Here is a 14,224-nt window from a genome sequence, read left to right as displayed (position 1 = left end):
ACAGGTAAATGCTCAGTAAAGACTAGTTGAACGAATGCTGTTGGATAAATGTATTACCACAAGTAAACATCGTTTTACATTTATGTTTGCTCTAACAGCCTAAGTTTTGATTCTGGGTCCCTTGGCCAAAAGTCTAGGAGAAGTCCGCATGTTCTTGGTGAAATCAGGAAATTACAGGCTTCCAGATATCTCAGACATGGAGGAGGCTTGAGGATTACCTAGGCCAACCCTTCCTTTTTAGAACTGAGCAACTGAGGCCCCTGGAAGGTAAGAGGCTTACAAGGCTGATACCTAGAGGAGTCTGCTCCCTTGTCTACACTCCCAAAGCTTTATTCCACTCGATATAAATGTGTTGAGCGCCAACCGCGAACAAGAGTTGGTCACTGAACAAAGCACAAGGCCGATCAAGACCAGAGCCCTGGCCTTCAAAGAATGCACAGCCTAGTGGCTGGTTTATAAATCACTGGTAAATGCCTTCTTCCCTCATTCCCAACTACAGCTGGCCCTTGAACAACATGGGTTTGAACTGTGCGGGCCCACCTACACGTGGGGTTTTACCGGTAAATTACCGTATGGTACTGTAAATGTATGTTCTTTACGGTTTTTTTTTTTTTAACGTTTATTTTTGAGAGAGAGCGTACCCATGTGCGAGAGAGGCGGGGGGAGAGGCAGAGAGAGAGGGAGACAGAGGATTCGAAACGGGCCCTGCACTGACAGCAGAGAGCCCGACATGGGGCTCGAACCCATGAACCATGAGATCATGGCCTGAGCCGAGTCAGATGCTTTATCAACTGACCCACCCAGGCACTCTTTCTTTATGATTTTCTTAATAACATTTTTTTCTAGACTACTTTATTATAAGAATACAGTATATAATACATATGACATACAATATGTTAATCGACTCTTCATGTTATCTGTAAGACTTCCGGTCAACAGTAGGCTATTAGTGGTTAAGCTCTGGGGGAGTCAAAAGTTATACATGGATTTTTGACTGCATGGGTGTCAGCACCCTAACCCGTTGTTAAGGGTCAACTATATTCAAACCCCTAAGGTTCCATCAAAGCCTGCTTCGCCTAGGGCACTCATCCTGACTCCCGGCCTACGGGTCTCACTCTTCTGTCTGAGGTCCCGTAGCAGTGGTCACCTGAATCACACATCTTGATCCGATCCATGGCTTTAAAACAAATCCATTGCTTTTTGACCCATTTACATGAGCACTCCTCAACCATCAGCTCCTTCAAAGCTGGGTGTGGGTAGGACGGTTCATTTCTACCTCTCAAAGCCTGTAAAGACCACACTGGGCCCCCAAAAAGCACTTGATAAACACTCAGGAATCATTTCATACTCTATGGCCTATCTATTTATCTATTTGTCCATTAGATTCTATGACTAGCTAGGGAGAAGACTTCGCAACACTGAGTATTAAGGAAATGATCAGACAACAACCCAAACAGACAGCGCACAGAGTATATCTATGCCAAGGGGAAGAAAGGATGAGTTCATCCTGCAGCAGACAGAGGAGGCAAGAAAGCACGAAGCATGTGGCAAATGACCCACAAATGGGGCAGTTATATATGCATGTTTGGGAGAGCTCCTTTCAGCAGAGTTAGGAGGACATGATTCAACAGGGAGGATGTTCCTGAGCCACTGGAGAAAACTTCTAACGGTAAAATATTCAACTAAGATGCTCTTTTTTTTTTAAATGTGTATCTATTTTTGAGAGAGAGTGTGAGTAGGGGAGGGGAAAAAAAGTGGGGAGGGACAGAAGATCCAAAGTGGGCTTTTTGCGGACAGTAGTGAGCCCGATGCAGAGCTCGAACTCACAAACCGTTAGATCATGACCTAAGCCAAAGTTAGACATTCAACTGATTGAGCCACCCAGGACCCCTCAGATTAGATTGAGGGTTGGAGGGGAGCCCCAAAGTTTTCCAAGGCCCAGATGTTCTGATTATGAGCCCTGCATCAGGAACCACTCACACTAGCACACTGAAGAGAAAGTCAAGTTTTCTGGTAGAGTTTAATCAAGGCTGCAAAGTCTTTCCACATACATTTGCTGAGGAGCACCGGTCCAGGTCTGTCTCTAAAATTACATACAGAATCTAACATGTCAAAGCTGCAGAACAGAGACCCTGTGCAATCCCATTCTATTTCGGCTTAGTATGACAGAGGTTGGGTGTACAGGAATATAGGTGCCTGAGGGTGCACACCCATGCCTGTGCTACTGTGCAGAGGGAGCTTTGCGCAAGGAAGGGCACACATGCAGCTCCACACGTGTGGCTGGCATGTATATCTGTTACATGTACAAACACCTGCAGGTAATACAGCAGTTCCTCTGCCACCCTGACAATAAGAAAAACCTACCGTTGCAACTGCTCTGCCCACCCTGACAGCACCAAAGTCATTAGGATCCAAGTACTTGTTGCTGTAGAGGAAGAAGCCAGAGGCAGCAAGAGCCATGCCGGTCCACGAAGCAAGCTTGAGAGCCCTTCGGGCCATGTCCCCAGACCCTGCCGAAGAAAAGCAGAGAAAAGGAACAGTTGAGTTCCATAGTTAGTCAGACCAGGATTCAAATTCAGGCTCCGCCACTTAATAGATTATACAACCTTGGGTCATTTTCTCAATCTTGCTGATCTCTGTTTCCTCGTTTTTGGGGTAGCTACCTCAAAAGTCGTTGGGATAAAATGAGATCATGTACATAAAAGGCTTAGCAGAGTACCTGGCACAAACCAACTCTCAAGGTCATTTTTCCTTCCACAGTGCCAGGCACCATTCTAGGCACTGGGGACAGAAGGAACAAAACAAAGTTCTTGCCCACATGGACTTACACTCTAGATGGGACAACAGATCAGAAGCAAACACACATATATTAGAATAGCAGCTGGTATTAAGTACGGAGAAGAAAAAGAGGGTAAGAGTTAGGATGATGAATATGTGACAGAGGTGCTATTTGAAACAGGGGAAGTGGCAGAACATACTAACCACCGTTACTTGTAACTATTATTTGTACCACCATGCACATATAGGCATCATTAGCCCTCCGTGCCCAGGTCTGAAGTGCTCAGGCCACAGCCAAAATGGCAGCTGGTCAGAATCAGCCAGATAAGCTCTCAGTGTCTGGCTGATTTCCAAAATATTTATTTCAGTTAGAGTAAACTCCTCCCTGTCTAGATTGTGAGCTCCCTGAAGTTTTGCCTGAAGGCAAACACCATGACTATTAGTACACCGTCCACTCACAGTCTTGCAGGATACTATGCAGTTAGGGATTCGACGTCCACGTGCTGATTTGATCTGTTCAACCAAACATACTCCCAGTCGGTAGGTTCAAGTGGGCTCAAGGCTCTTTGATACCCTTCCCCACCCTACTTGTAACAGCTCAGCCCACCAGGTGGACTGTTGGAGCATTTGGAGGTCACTGTACCCATTGGGCTGCTTCCTCTTCAATTTCTGGGAACTCTATATCAGACTAAAATCCTCGACCATAGCTACAGGTACCAGGGGAGAAGTCCCACCCAGGAGAAGTGAATCACCAAGTCATCCACACGTGCAAACCTGTATAGAAGCGGCAGGAAGATTCAGGCCATCACTGTTTGCTCTGCTTTGGACTCAGTCTGTGACCATCCCCTCCCTGCTCTGTGCCTCTGTTTCCTCTTTGTATGAAAACTATTGCTACACACAGTCTTGTCTTCATTTTCTTTAAAATGTATTTGGACTCATGCCTCACAGTATAGCCACAGATTTTCTTAAAATCTTTAATTTTATTTGAGTGAAAGAACACGAGTGGGGAAGAGGGGCAGAGGAAGAGAGAGAGAATCTTAAGCAGGCTCCATGCTCAGCACAGAGCCTGACACGGGGCTCAATCCTACAGACCTGAGCCAAAATCAAGAGTCAGAGGTTCAACCGACTGAGCCACCCAGGCATCCCACAGATTTTTTTTTTTTAAGTATTCACAGGTACATCTTATTCCATTCTTCTACTTTCAACTTAAATTTATACTGTTTCTTTAAACAACATATAGTTGATTTTTTTTCTTTTTGCAATTAATATAACCTATGTATTTAGACTTAATTTTAGCATCTTCTTCTATGTCTTCTATTTTTCCTACCTGTTCTATTTCTTTTTCTCTCCTTTCTTGACCCTTTCTGGACTCAATAATTTTTATAATTCTGTTGTTTTTCTCCTTTGCAGTCTTCTTTTCCTAATCCAACATTTCTAAAGAATGGTCAGAGGAATACCTGTAAAAATACCATTTCAAAAATGCAGATCTCAGGGGTGCCTGGCTGGCTCAGTGGATACAGCATGAGACTCTTGACCTCAGGGTTGTAAGTTTGAGCCCCATGTTGAGGATAAATTTAACTCAAAAATAAAATCTTATTTATTTTTTTAAAAATTTATTTATTTCGAGAAAGCATGTGTGCATGCACAAGTAGGGGAGGGGCAGACAGAGACAGAGAATCCCGAGCAGGCTCTGCGCTGTCAGATCTCACGGGGCTCAATCTCACAAACTGCAAAATCATGACCTGAGCCAAAATCAAGAACTGGAGGCTTAACCAACTAAGCCACACAGGCACCCCTAAAATCTTTTTTTTAATCTAATAATTTATTTTTTATAATTTACATCCAAGTTAGTTAGCACATGGTGCAACAATGATTTCAAGAGTAGATTTCTTAAGCCCTTTACCCATTTAGTCCATCCCCCCTCCCACAACCCCTCTAGCAACCCTCTGTTTGTTCTCCATATTTAAGAGTCTCTTATGTTTTGTCCCCCTCCCTGTTTTTATATTATTTTTGCTTCCCTTCCCTTATGTTCATCTGTTTTGTATCTTAAAGTCCTCATATGAGTGAAGTCATATTATACTAAAATCTTTTTTTAATGTAGATTTCTTACACTATATCAACAAAATGAGGGATAAAAATCAGATCATCTCAACAATGCAGAATAAGCATCTGACAAAATTCAACACTCATTAATGATTAAAAACTCTCAACAAAGTAGATACAGGGGAACATACCTCAGCATAATAAAGGCCATATATGATAAGCCCACAGCTAACATCATACTCCATGGTGAAAGGCTGAAAACTTTTCCTCTAAGATCAGGAACAGGACAAGGATGCCCACTCTCACCTCTTTTATTCAACACAGTACTGGAAGCCCTAGCAAGAGCAATTAGGCAAGAGGAAGTAAAAGGCATCCAAATTGGGAAAGAAGAAGTAAAACTGCCACTATTTGCAGATAACATATTATATATAGAAAACCCTAAGCAATCCACCAAAAAACCATCAGAATAAACAAATTCAGTAAAGTTGCAGGATACAGAATCAGCATGCAAAAATCTGTTGGGTTTCTATGCACTAATAATGAATAATCAGAAAGAGAAATTATGAAAATCCCACTTATAATTGCGTCAAAAATAAAATATCTCAGAATAAATTTAACCAAGACCTATACACTGAAAATTATAAGACACTAATGAATTGAAGACACAAATAACTGGCAAGATATTCTGTGTTCATGGATTGGAAGAATGTTATTAAAATTTCCTTGGGGCGCCTGGGTGGCTCAGTCAGTTAAGTGGCCGACTTCGGCTCAGGTCATGATCTCGCGGTCCGTGAGTTCGAGCCCCACGTTGGGCTCTGTGCTGACAGCTCGGAGCCTGGAGCCTGTTTCAGATTCTGTGTCTCCCTCTCTCTGACCCTCCCCTGTTCACGCTCTGTCTCTCTCTGTCTCAAAAATAAATAAACGTTAAAAAAAATTAAAAAAAAAATTTCCATATTACCCAAAGCAATCTACAGATACAATGCAATCCCTATCAAAATTCCAAAGGCAGTTTTCACAGAAATAGAACAAACTATCCTAAAATTTATATGGAACTACAAAAGACCAAGAATACCCAAAGCAGTCTTGAGGAAGAAGAGCAAAGCTGGAGGTATCATGGTCTCTGATTATACTACTATATTACAAAAGTGTAGTAATCAAAACAGTATGGCATTGACATAAAAACAAACACATAGATCAACGGAAGCCAATAGAGAGTCCAGAAATAAACCCACACGCATATGGGCAATTAATTTACAACAAAGGAGCCAAGAATACACAGTGGGGAAATGACAGTCTTGTCAACAAATAGTGTTTGGAAAACTGGATGGCCACATGCAAAAGAATCAAACTGGACCCCTATCTCATATCATACACAAAAACTAACTTAAAATGGGTTAAAGACTTGAATGTAAAATCTGAAAACATAAAACTCCTAGAAGAAAACATAGGCCATAAGCCCCTTAACATAGCTCTTGGTAATGACTTTTTGAATCTGACACTAACAGCAAAAGCAACAAAAACAACAAATGGGAATACCTCAAACTAAAAAGTTTCCATACAGCAAAGGAAACCACCAACAAAATGAAAAGGCAACCTACTGAATGGGAAAAAATATTTCCAAATCATATATCTGATAAGGGATTCATATCCAAGATCTATAAAAAACCCATACAATTCAACAGTTTAAAAAATCTGATTAAAATACAGGCAGAAGATCTGAATAGATATTTTCCAGGGAAGACATACAAATGGCCAACAGTTATACCAAAAGACGCTCAACATCATTAATCATCAGGGAGATGCAAACTGAAGCCACAATGAGATATTACCTCAGACCTGCTAGGATGGCTACTATCAAAAAGACAAGAAATAACAGTGATGGCAAGGAAATGGAGAAAAAAAAAACCCTTGTGTACTGTTGGTGAGAATGTGAATTAGTGCAACCACTATGGAAAACAGTATGGAAGCTCCTCAAAGACTTAAAAATAGAACTACCATATGACTCAAATACCCAGAAGTGGAATTGCTATCCAAAGAAAACAAAAACATTAACTCAAAAAGATATATATATTCACATGTTTGCTGCAGTATTGTTTATAATAGCCAAGGTAAGAAAACAACGTAAATGCCCATCAATGGATGAACGGATAAAGAAAATGTGATATATATGTGAATATAATGGGATATAACTCAGCCATGAAAAGGAAAGAAATCTTGCCATTTGTGACACATGGATGGACCTAGAGTGAAATACGTCAGAGAGAGAAAGACAAGTACTATATGATCTCACTTATATGTGAAACCTAAAAAACAAAAAACCAATTCCAGATACAAAGAACAGCTTGGTGGTTACCAAAGACAGGGGGTGGAGGTGGGCAAAATGGGCAATGGGGATCAATAGGTACAAACTTCCAGTTATAAAATAAATAACTCATGAGGATGTAACATACAGCATGGACTATAATTAACAATATTTTATTGTTAATTGGTATGGTTTTATTTTATTTTATTACATATTTGAAAGTTGCTAAGAGTAAATCCTAAAAGTTCTCATCAGAAGAAAAAAATTTAGGGACACCAGGGCAGCTCAGTCGGTTAAGTGTCCGACTCTTGATTTTGGCTCATGTCATGATCTCACAGTTCTTGAGATTGAGCCCACGTCCAGCTCTGTGCTGACAGCATGGAACCTGCTTGGGATTCTCTCTCTCCCTCTCTCTCTCTCTCTCTCTCTGACACTCCGCCCTCCTCACCATGTGCTCTAGCTCTCAAAATAAAAACTTTTAGAAAAAAAGAAAAAAAAATGTTTAACACATAAAAATGCAGATTTCTGAAGTCTACTCACTGACCCACTGAATCACCAACCCTGGAGATGGGACTCAGGAATCTGCATTTTAATAACATAAGGGTGATTTTTACTCTTTAATAAAGAGGCTCCACTGCATTCAAATCCATCAGTGAAACCATGCCCAAAAATCAAGCCTTCTCAGTTTATTGCACCTACTCCCAAACCCCCAGTGTCTGCAATTGGCACACAAGAGTGACTGCAAACAATTATTTTTAAAGAAATAATTTCAGAAACTCATTTCTTTCCCTAAACACAAATGCTCTGGCTCAGCTCCTGGTTCAGTTCTGGGAAAAAAAAAAAAAAAAAAGGGAGTTTATAAATAAAAAGAATAAATTAAATTAAAACCTTGTTTTGTAGAATGTGCTTTATTTTCTTTATATTCTCTTTATTTAGGAAAGCCTCCCTATCCCCACATCATTCTGCATTTTAATTATTTTTTCTGCCAAAATTTATTTTTTTTTAATATGAAATTTATTGTCAAATTGGTTTCCATACAACACTCAGGACTCATCCCAACAGGTGCCCTCCTCAATGCCCATCACCCACTTTCCCCTCCCTCCCACCCCCCATCAACCCTCAGTTTATTCTCAGTTTTTAAGAGTCTCTTATGGTTTGGCTCCCTCCTTTTTTTTTTTTTTTCCTTCCCCTCCAAAATTTTATTTTTTTTAAAGATTTCTTTTTTTTTTTTTTAAATAATCTCTACACCCAACATGGGACTCGAACTCACAACCCCCAAGATCAAGGGTCACATGCTCTACCCACTGAGCCAACCAGGCACCCCCTCTGCCAACATTTTAGTAAGCCAAGGGTTCCTTCCAGACCAGAGACACGGTGGTTGAGAACATGCACTCCAGCAGGCCTGCATTGGAGCCCCTATAGTCATTTGCCCACAGGGTTAGCAGCCACACTGCTAACTCTCTCTGAATCTTGTGACCATAAAATGGGGATGATGACATCAGTGTCTACCGGATGGGGTGGTGAGGAACGAGGAAATCATGCAAAATGTATAGCAAAGAGCCACCTCCACAGTAAGAACACAGTAGCAACTGCTATCACCAACACTGTTGTTATCTCTTATTATTATTATTACTAGTAATTATTTCCTCTCCCAATGCCATGCTCCAGTAAAGGACCTCATTTACACCGCTATCAGCTTCTGCAGGACTTCTGCATGCCCTGCTTCTAACATCCTGGCAGGCTCCCACTTCCCCCTACCTTTTCCCCTTGTTCTCTACACCCTCAGCCTGCAGGATCTGCTATCAAAAAGGGTAGCATACAGGTCATGATCTCACGACTCATGAGATCAAGCCCTGCATCAGGCTCCATGCTGACAGTATAGAGCCTGCTTGGGATTCTCTCTCTCCTCTCCTTCTGCCATTCCCCTTGCTTGTGCCCTCTCTCTCACACACAAAATAAAAGATGGTTTTTTATATTTTATATTTTTATATAAATAAACAATAAATAATGTTTATTTATCTTTGAGAGAGAGAGAGAGAGAGAGAGAGAGAGAGAGACACAGAGCGTGAGCAGGGGAGAGGCGAGAGAGGGAGACACAGAATCCGAAGAAGGCTCTGAGCTATCAGCACAGAGCCTGACGCCAGGCTCGAACCCATGAACTGTGAGATCATGACCTGAGTCAAAGTTGGACGCTTAACCAACTGAGCCACCCAGGCACCCCAAAGTAAAAAATGTTTAAAAAGGGCAGCAGCATGCTCAGTTCACCCTCTACCTTGTCTTGCCAAAACACAGGTTCCCAAATGGACCCGGAAGCAGGCTTTACATTAGGCTGAGTGCACTCAGCTCCTTACACATCTTCCTCCTTCAAGATCATCAATGTAGTCCATGAGGGACCATTCCTTGTGGGGCCTGAAAAGAAGCCCACATTAAAAAGGTCATCTGGGGGCACTTGGGTGGCTAGTTCGGTTAAACACCTGACTCTTGATTTCAGCTTAGGTCATGATCTCACAGTTCACGGGATCAAGCCCCATGTCAGGCTGTGCACTGACGGCACAGAGCCTGCTTTGGTTCTCTCTCTCCCTCTCCTTCTGCCCCTCCCCTGTGTGTGCTCTCTCTCTCTCTCTCTCTCTCTCAAAATAAATAAACATTTATAAATAAATAAACATAGGTAGATAGGTAGGTAGGTAGGTAGGTAGGTAGATAGATGGATGGATGGATGGATGGATGGATAGATAGATAGATACATAGATACACAGATAGATAGATAAATGGCCATATGGAGGGACTGGTAGTCAGGAACTCAGCCTCTGGAGCCAGGAAGAATCCTGCTCTGCTGCTCACCAGCTCTGTGACCTTGAGCAAGCCACATTTCTTGGAGCCTCCACGTAAACATCTACAAAAGAGTTCTTGATAGTACCTCCCTCCTAGGGCCACTGTGAGCATTAGAGGAGATGCTGTTTTAACATAATACCTAACATACTCAGCAAGTAAGACGTCTTTTCCTTACTGTCACTTTAAACTTCATTTTTTCTTCCCAGAAACACTAACAAGTTTATGTAGACTAAGAACTCATAGAACCTGAGAGACCAGGATTTGGCACACAACCTTGTACAATTAATAAAGCAAGGGAGGAAGCCCATCTTATCTTGACTGAACTGCTCAACCATTCTCCATTCCAAAGCCATTTCCCCACATCTCATCTGGCTCTTACTCTCCACCAGAGTCGTCACGACCCTAACCTCCACATGCACTCATTATCCTACCTCCCCTCCACCTACAGAAAAGTCCAAGTTCTCTAGCAAGGGGTTCAAGGCCCACCCTATTCTCACCCCGCCCCACCTTGCCTGCTTCATCTCCCAAATACCTCTGCACACTCAGTCCCCCCTCATCCCTCTATGAAGCCTCTAAGTGAACCAACTACTTAGAATTAGTTGCTCCTTCCCATCTGTTCTTATTATGCACTGCTTTTATCTCTAAGAATTTGGTCCTGTATCTGCCTCTTCTACTAGATGCAAAGGGCCGAATTTGTTAATATATTACATAACTAATTTATAAGTTTGCTAACAAATGCATAATTGAATGAGTAAGAGAGTGAATTTTTCCACCTAAACATAGAAACTTCAGTCCAATTATGCATTCTCTTGCTCTCAACTCTCTAATGGCTCCCACCTCACTCAGACGAAGACCCAAGGCATTGGCCGACAAGGCCCTATCTGATCTGATCCCCCAGTTTCCTCCAAGGTCTCAGGCCCTTCCTTTATCCCCCTTGCTACCGCACTCCAAAAGCACTAACGTCCAAGCTATTCATCAAACCCACCAGGCACACTGTGGCCTTACAGCTTTTGCTCTTGCTGTTCTCCCTGTCGAGCACTCGAGTCACAAACTATTTCGGTAAAGGGCCATATATTAAATATTTTCAGCTTTGCAGACTACATATAATACCTCTGTCACAGCTACTCAATACTGCATTGTAGCACAAGGCAAATGGCAAGCACAGACAAAATATAAAGTTATGAGTGTGGCCAGATGTGGCCCAGAGGCTACAGTTTGCCAAACTCTGCCTTGGTGTGGTAGGTGCTCCAAAAGTATTTACTGAATGGATGAATCAAGGGAGAAACTATACCTCACTAGGCCTGTGCAGAGCCAGTAACAACACAGATCCCCAGGTGAGAATCACTCCAGGGCTATCAATTCAGTAGCCATCCTACCCCAGCACCCCAGCACCACCTCCCAGCTCTTGCCTCTTAAACCCCATCTTCCTGGTGCACCATCCTCCAGGCCTGTCCCTATAGGCAATGGAGCCCTGAGACCATCCCACCCTCGGAGGGGAAGCCACAGCAAGAAACAGACACAATTCCCAAGACCTGGTTTTCATGCAAATGTCCTCAGTAATAAAAGAGGTGGAAATTGAAAAACATAAAATAGATGATAGAGGAGCCAAACTGTGCCTAAATAGACTGGAGCTGGAGTTTTCCATACGGTGTCAGTGAGTCTTTAACATGCAAATGAGTTGTTTCCCTCAGGGTATTTTAAAAGACCCTGTCAGCCGTGAAATATGTCTGTCGATGAAAAACACCTTTCATTATTAAACCTTTTGCTAATGAATCACCTGCCCTGTTCTGTTTACTTGCCTTTCTGACTTTCACCTGAGTTACTTCTCACAGGAGCACACACTTTTGGGAGGGGCCTTAAGGACACCAAGACCCTAAAAACCTAAAAATTAGATGACAATTTTAGCAACAACTAACCTTTACAAAGCCCTCTGCACCCATTATCTCATTAGATATTCCACACAACCCAGTAAGATGAGACAAATATTATCATCATCCACAGGCATAAACGAGGAAAGGAACGAGTTGGGAGATTTTTCCCAAGCGCTCAACCAGTAAACGGCAGAGTTGGAGCTTGAGCCTGTCTATGGCACACGGCCTCCTTAGCAGGGACTCTGTTCACCCATGTCCTTAGCACTCTTCACAAATAACCGTATCAGTCACTGTGGGCAGCGACTCTGCTTTCTGACCCTCTACCCTGCCCAAATGGCAGGCATGTGGAAGACACTGCTTAGAGCCCTGGAAATCAACATGTCAGAATATCAACCAAAGCACCTCACCAGAAATAACCGATTCCAGTCTATGAAACATTTAGGAGAGCTGTGTTATTGTCAAATCTGTAAGAATGGAATCCATCTTGCTGGACCATAGGGAACACCCCAGCAGGTGATGAAATGAGGCAAAAGGCAAGTGTGGAAAGCTCTACAAATGGGAAGTTGATAGTCAAATGGAATGTCCATCCCCTGGACAGAACTAAATGGGGAATCAAGCACTTACAGTTTGTGGTGGGCCAAAGAGTGGCTAGGCCCACCAGTTACCATCATCCGCAGTCCCCATGCCACATTCCAGGTCAATAAGCATGGAATCACCATGCCCTGCTTGGTGCGCAGGTGAGAATGGTCAGAAGAAAGGCACTCTGGGCTCTAATTCCATCAATCCCATATAGTAACCACAGTCTCCTCCCATTTCCTAAAGAGGCTATTAGAGAAATGGGCATTATTTCTTCTGGTCTACTCCCAAGACTGGAAAAGATTCAATAATACCCTTGGAGAGAGTGATCAGGTTTTCAGGGAAATCTGGTAATTGATGTGGATAAAAAACAAACAAGGTGAGGGGCATCTGGGTGGCTCAGTCGGTTTAGCATCTGACTCTTGGTTTCAGCTCAGGTTTCACCTCAGATCTTGAGGTTCCTGAGTTCCAGCTCCACGTGCTGACAATGCCAAGCCTGCTTGGGATTCTCTCTTTCTCTCTCTCTGTTCCTCCCCCACTCATGCACATGTGTGCTCTCTCTTTCTCAAAATAAATAAACTTAAAAAAAAAAAAAGCAAACAAGGTGGAAAATATCATCATTTCTCAAGTCTGGAAAGATGCACAGTCAATGCCCAGGGACCATCTAATTGGCCTGATGAGGTTTATAACCTGACCTGCCACCAATGATGCAGTCCAAATATAATCATATGTCCAGAAGGTGGCTGAATCAATATTGATTAAATAAAGGAATCCTTGGCTGATGCCACGGTCCCAGAACAGACAAGGAAAATAAATCTCACCCAGGCAAGGAATAGAAATTCCCCATTCAGTTCATCCTGGGAAAGTAGGGACTCAGGGAAAACAGTGGAAAATCAAGCACAAAGAGCAAGTGGCAGGTAAAAGGTAGGTCACTGGAGTCCCTCTGGCATAAAAATCTAAATCCGGATTTAGTTAGTTGGGGGCCAGGGAGCTGGACAGGGAGTCGGAGAATGGATACCAGAACCAAGCACTATTCTTATCTTATAGGTCCCCTGTCTGCAAGAAAATGTATATTAGCAGGAAGGAATAAAATGCAAGCTCTCCCGGCAGAGGTAAAATCTTACATCTGTAAAGGCTGTTGAGAAACAGCCAAGCCAATAATAACACAAGAGGATATGATGTAATCCAGGAAAAATGACAGAAGTGTAAATCTGCATATAAAATAATGTAGGGGCAAATTAATAGTGTACACAGTGATATGCACATGTTTATCATGACAAAATGTTAAACTGGCAAATAAGGACACAAAGACGCATAACCCAGTGTGAGAAGTTGGTGCTTTAAATTCACAGGATTTTTTTTTCCTATAAAGCAGCAGTGGTCAAAATTATGTCCGGGGCAGCATCACTATCTCCAGGGAGCATGTTACAAATGCAAATTCTTGCTCCCTAGCCCAGACCCAGTGAATCAGAAACTCTGGGGATGGGGGTCGAGCACTGCGTATAGTAACAAGCCCTCCAGATGATTCTGATGCAGTTTGATAGCTTGTGCAATAAGAAAATGCTGAAAGAAAACATACAAAGGCACAGATAAAGTCTAGTTCACTTTCAGCTCGGCAAATATTTCTTGAGCACCCATTAAGTGCCAATAATCATGGACGTGATCAATAAATACTTGTTGAATTGGTTGACTTCCTACCTAGTAGAAAGTAAATGCCACTTAACCTGGGGAGAGAGCTGTGCTAGGTGTCTTCCAGGGGCTGCTCTCCATGCACAGCTGTCATCAGCACGTTCCAGTTCCAGGAGAACTGGAAGCGCAGGGC

General features: G+C 42.6%; 1 protein-coding gene across 5 annotated transcripts in view; it reads right to left on the bottom strand.

Annotated features, from left to right (window-relative positions):
- ADCK1 (aarF domain containing kinase 1) overlaps positions 1 to 14,224 on the bottom strand; it is a 150,245-nt gene that overhangs the window by 106,132 nt on the left and 29,889 nt on the right. For all 5 annotated transcript variants that reach the window (XM_053889657.1, XM_019427332.2, XM_053889660.1 and 2 more), the window contains exon 2: positions 2,365 to 2,510. In XM_053889657.1, the coding sequence (XP_053745632.1) occupies positions 2,365 to 2,499 (135 nt within the window). In that variant the 5' untranslated portion in view covers positions 2,500 to 2,510. The remainder of the gene's footprint in view (positions 1 to 2,364; positions 2,511 to 14,224) is intronic.

This window comes from Panthera pardus, unplaced genomic scaffold (genome assembly GCF_024362965.1).
Source record: "Panthera pardus isolate Hobbes unplaced genomic scaffold, ASM2436296v1 HiC_scaffold_24, whole genome shotgun sequence".
In the NCBI taxonomy this organism is placed as follows: Eukaryota; Metazoa; Chordata; class Mammalia; order Carnivora; family Felidae; genus Panthera; species Panthera pardus.
The sequence above is the reverse complement of the archived record's forward strand: the minus strand, read 5'-3'. Positions and strand labels throughout refer to the sequence as shown.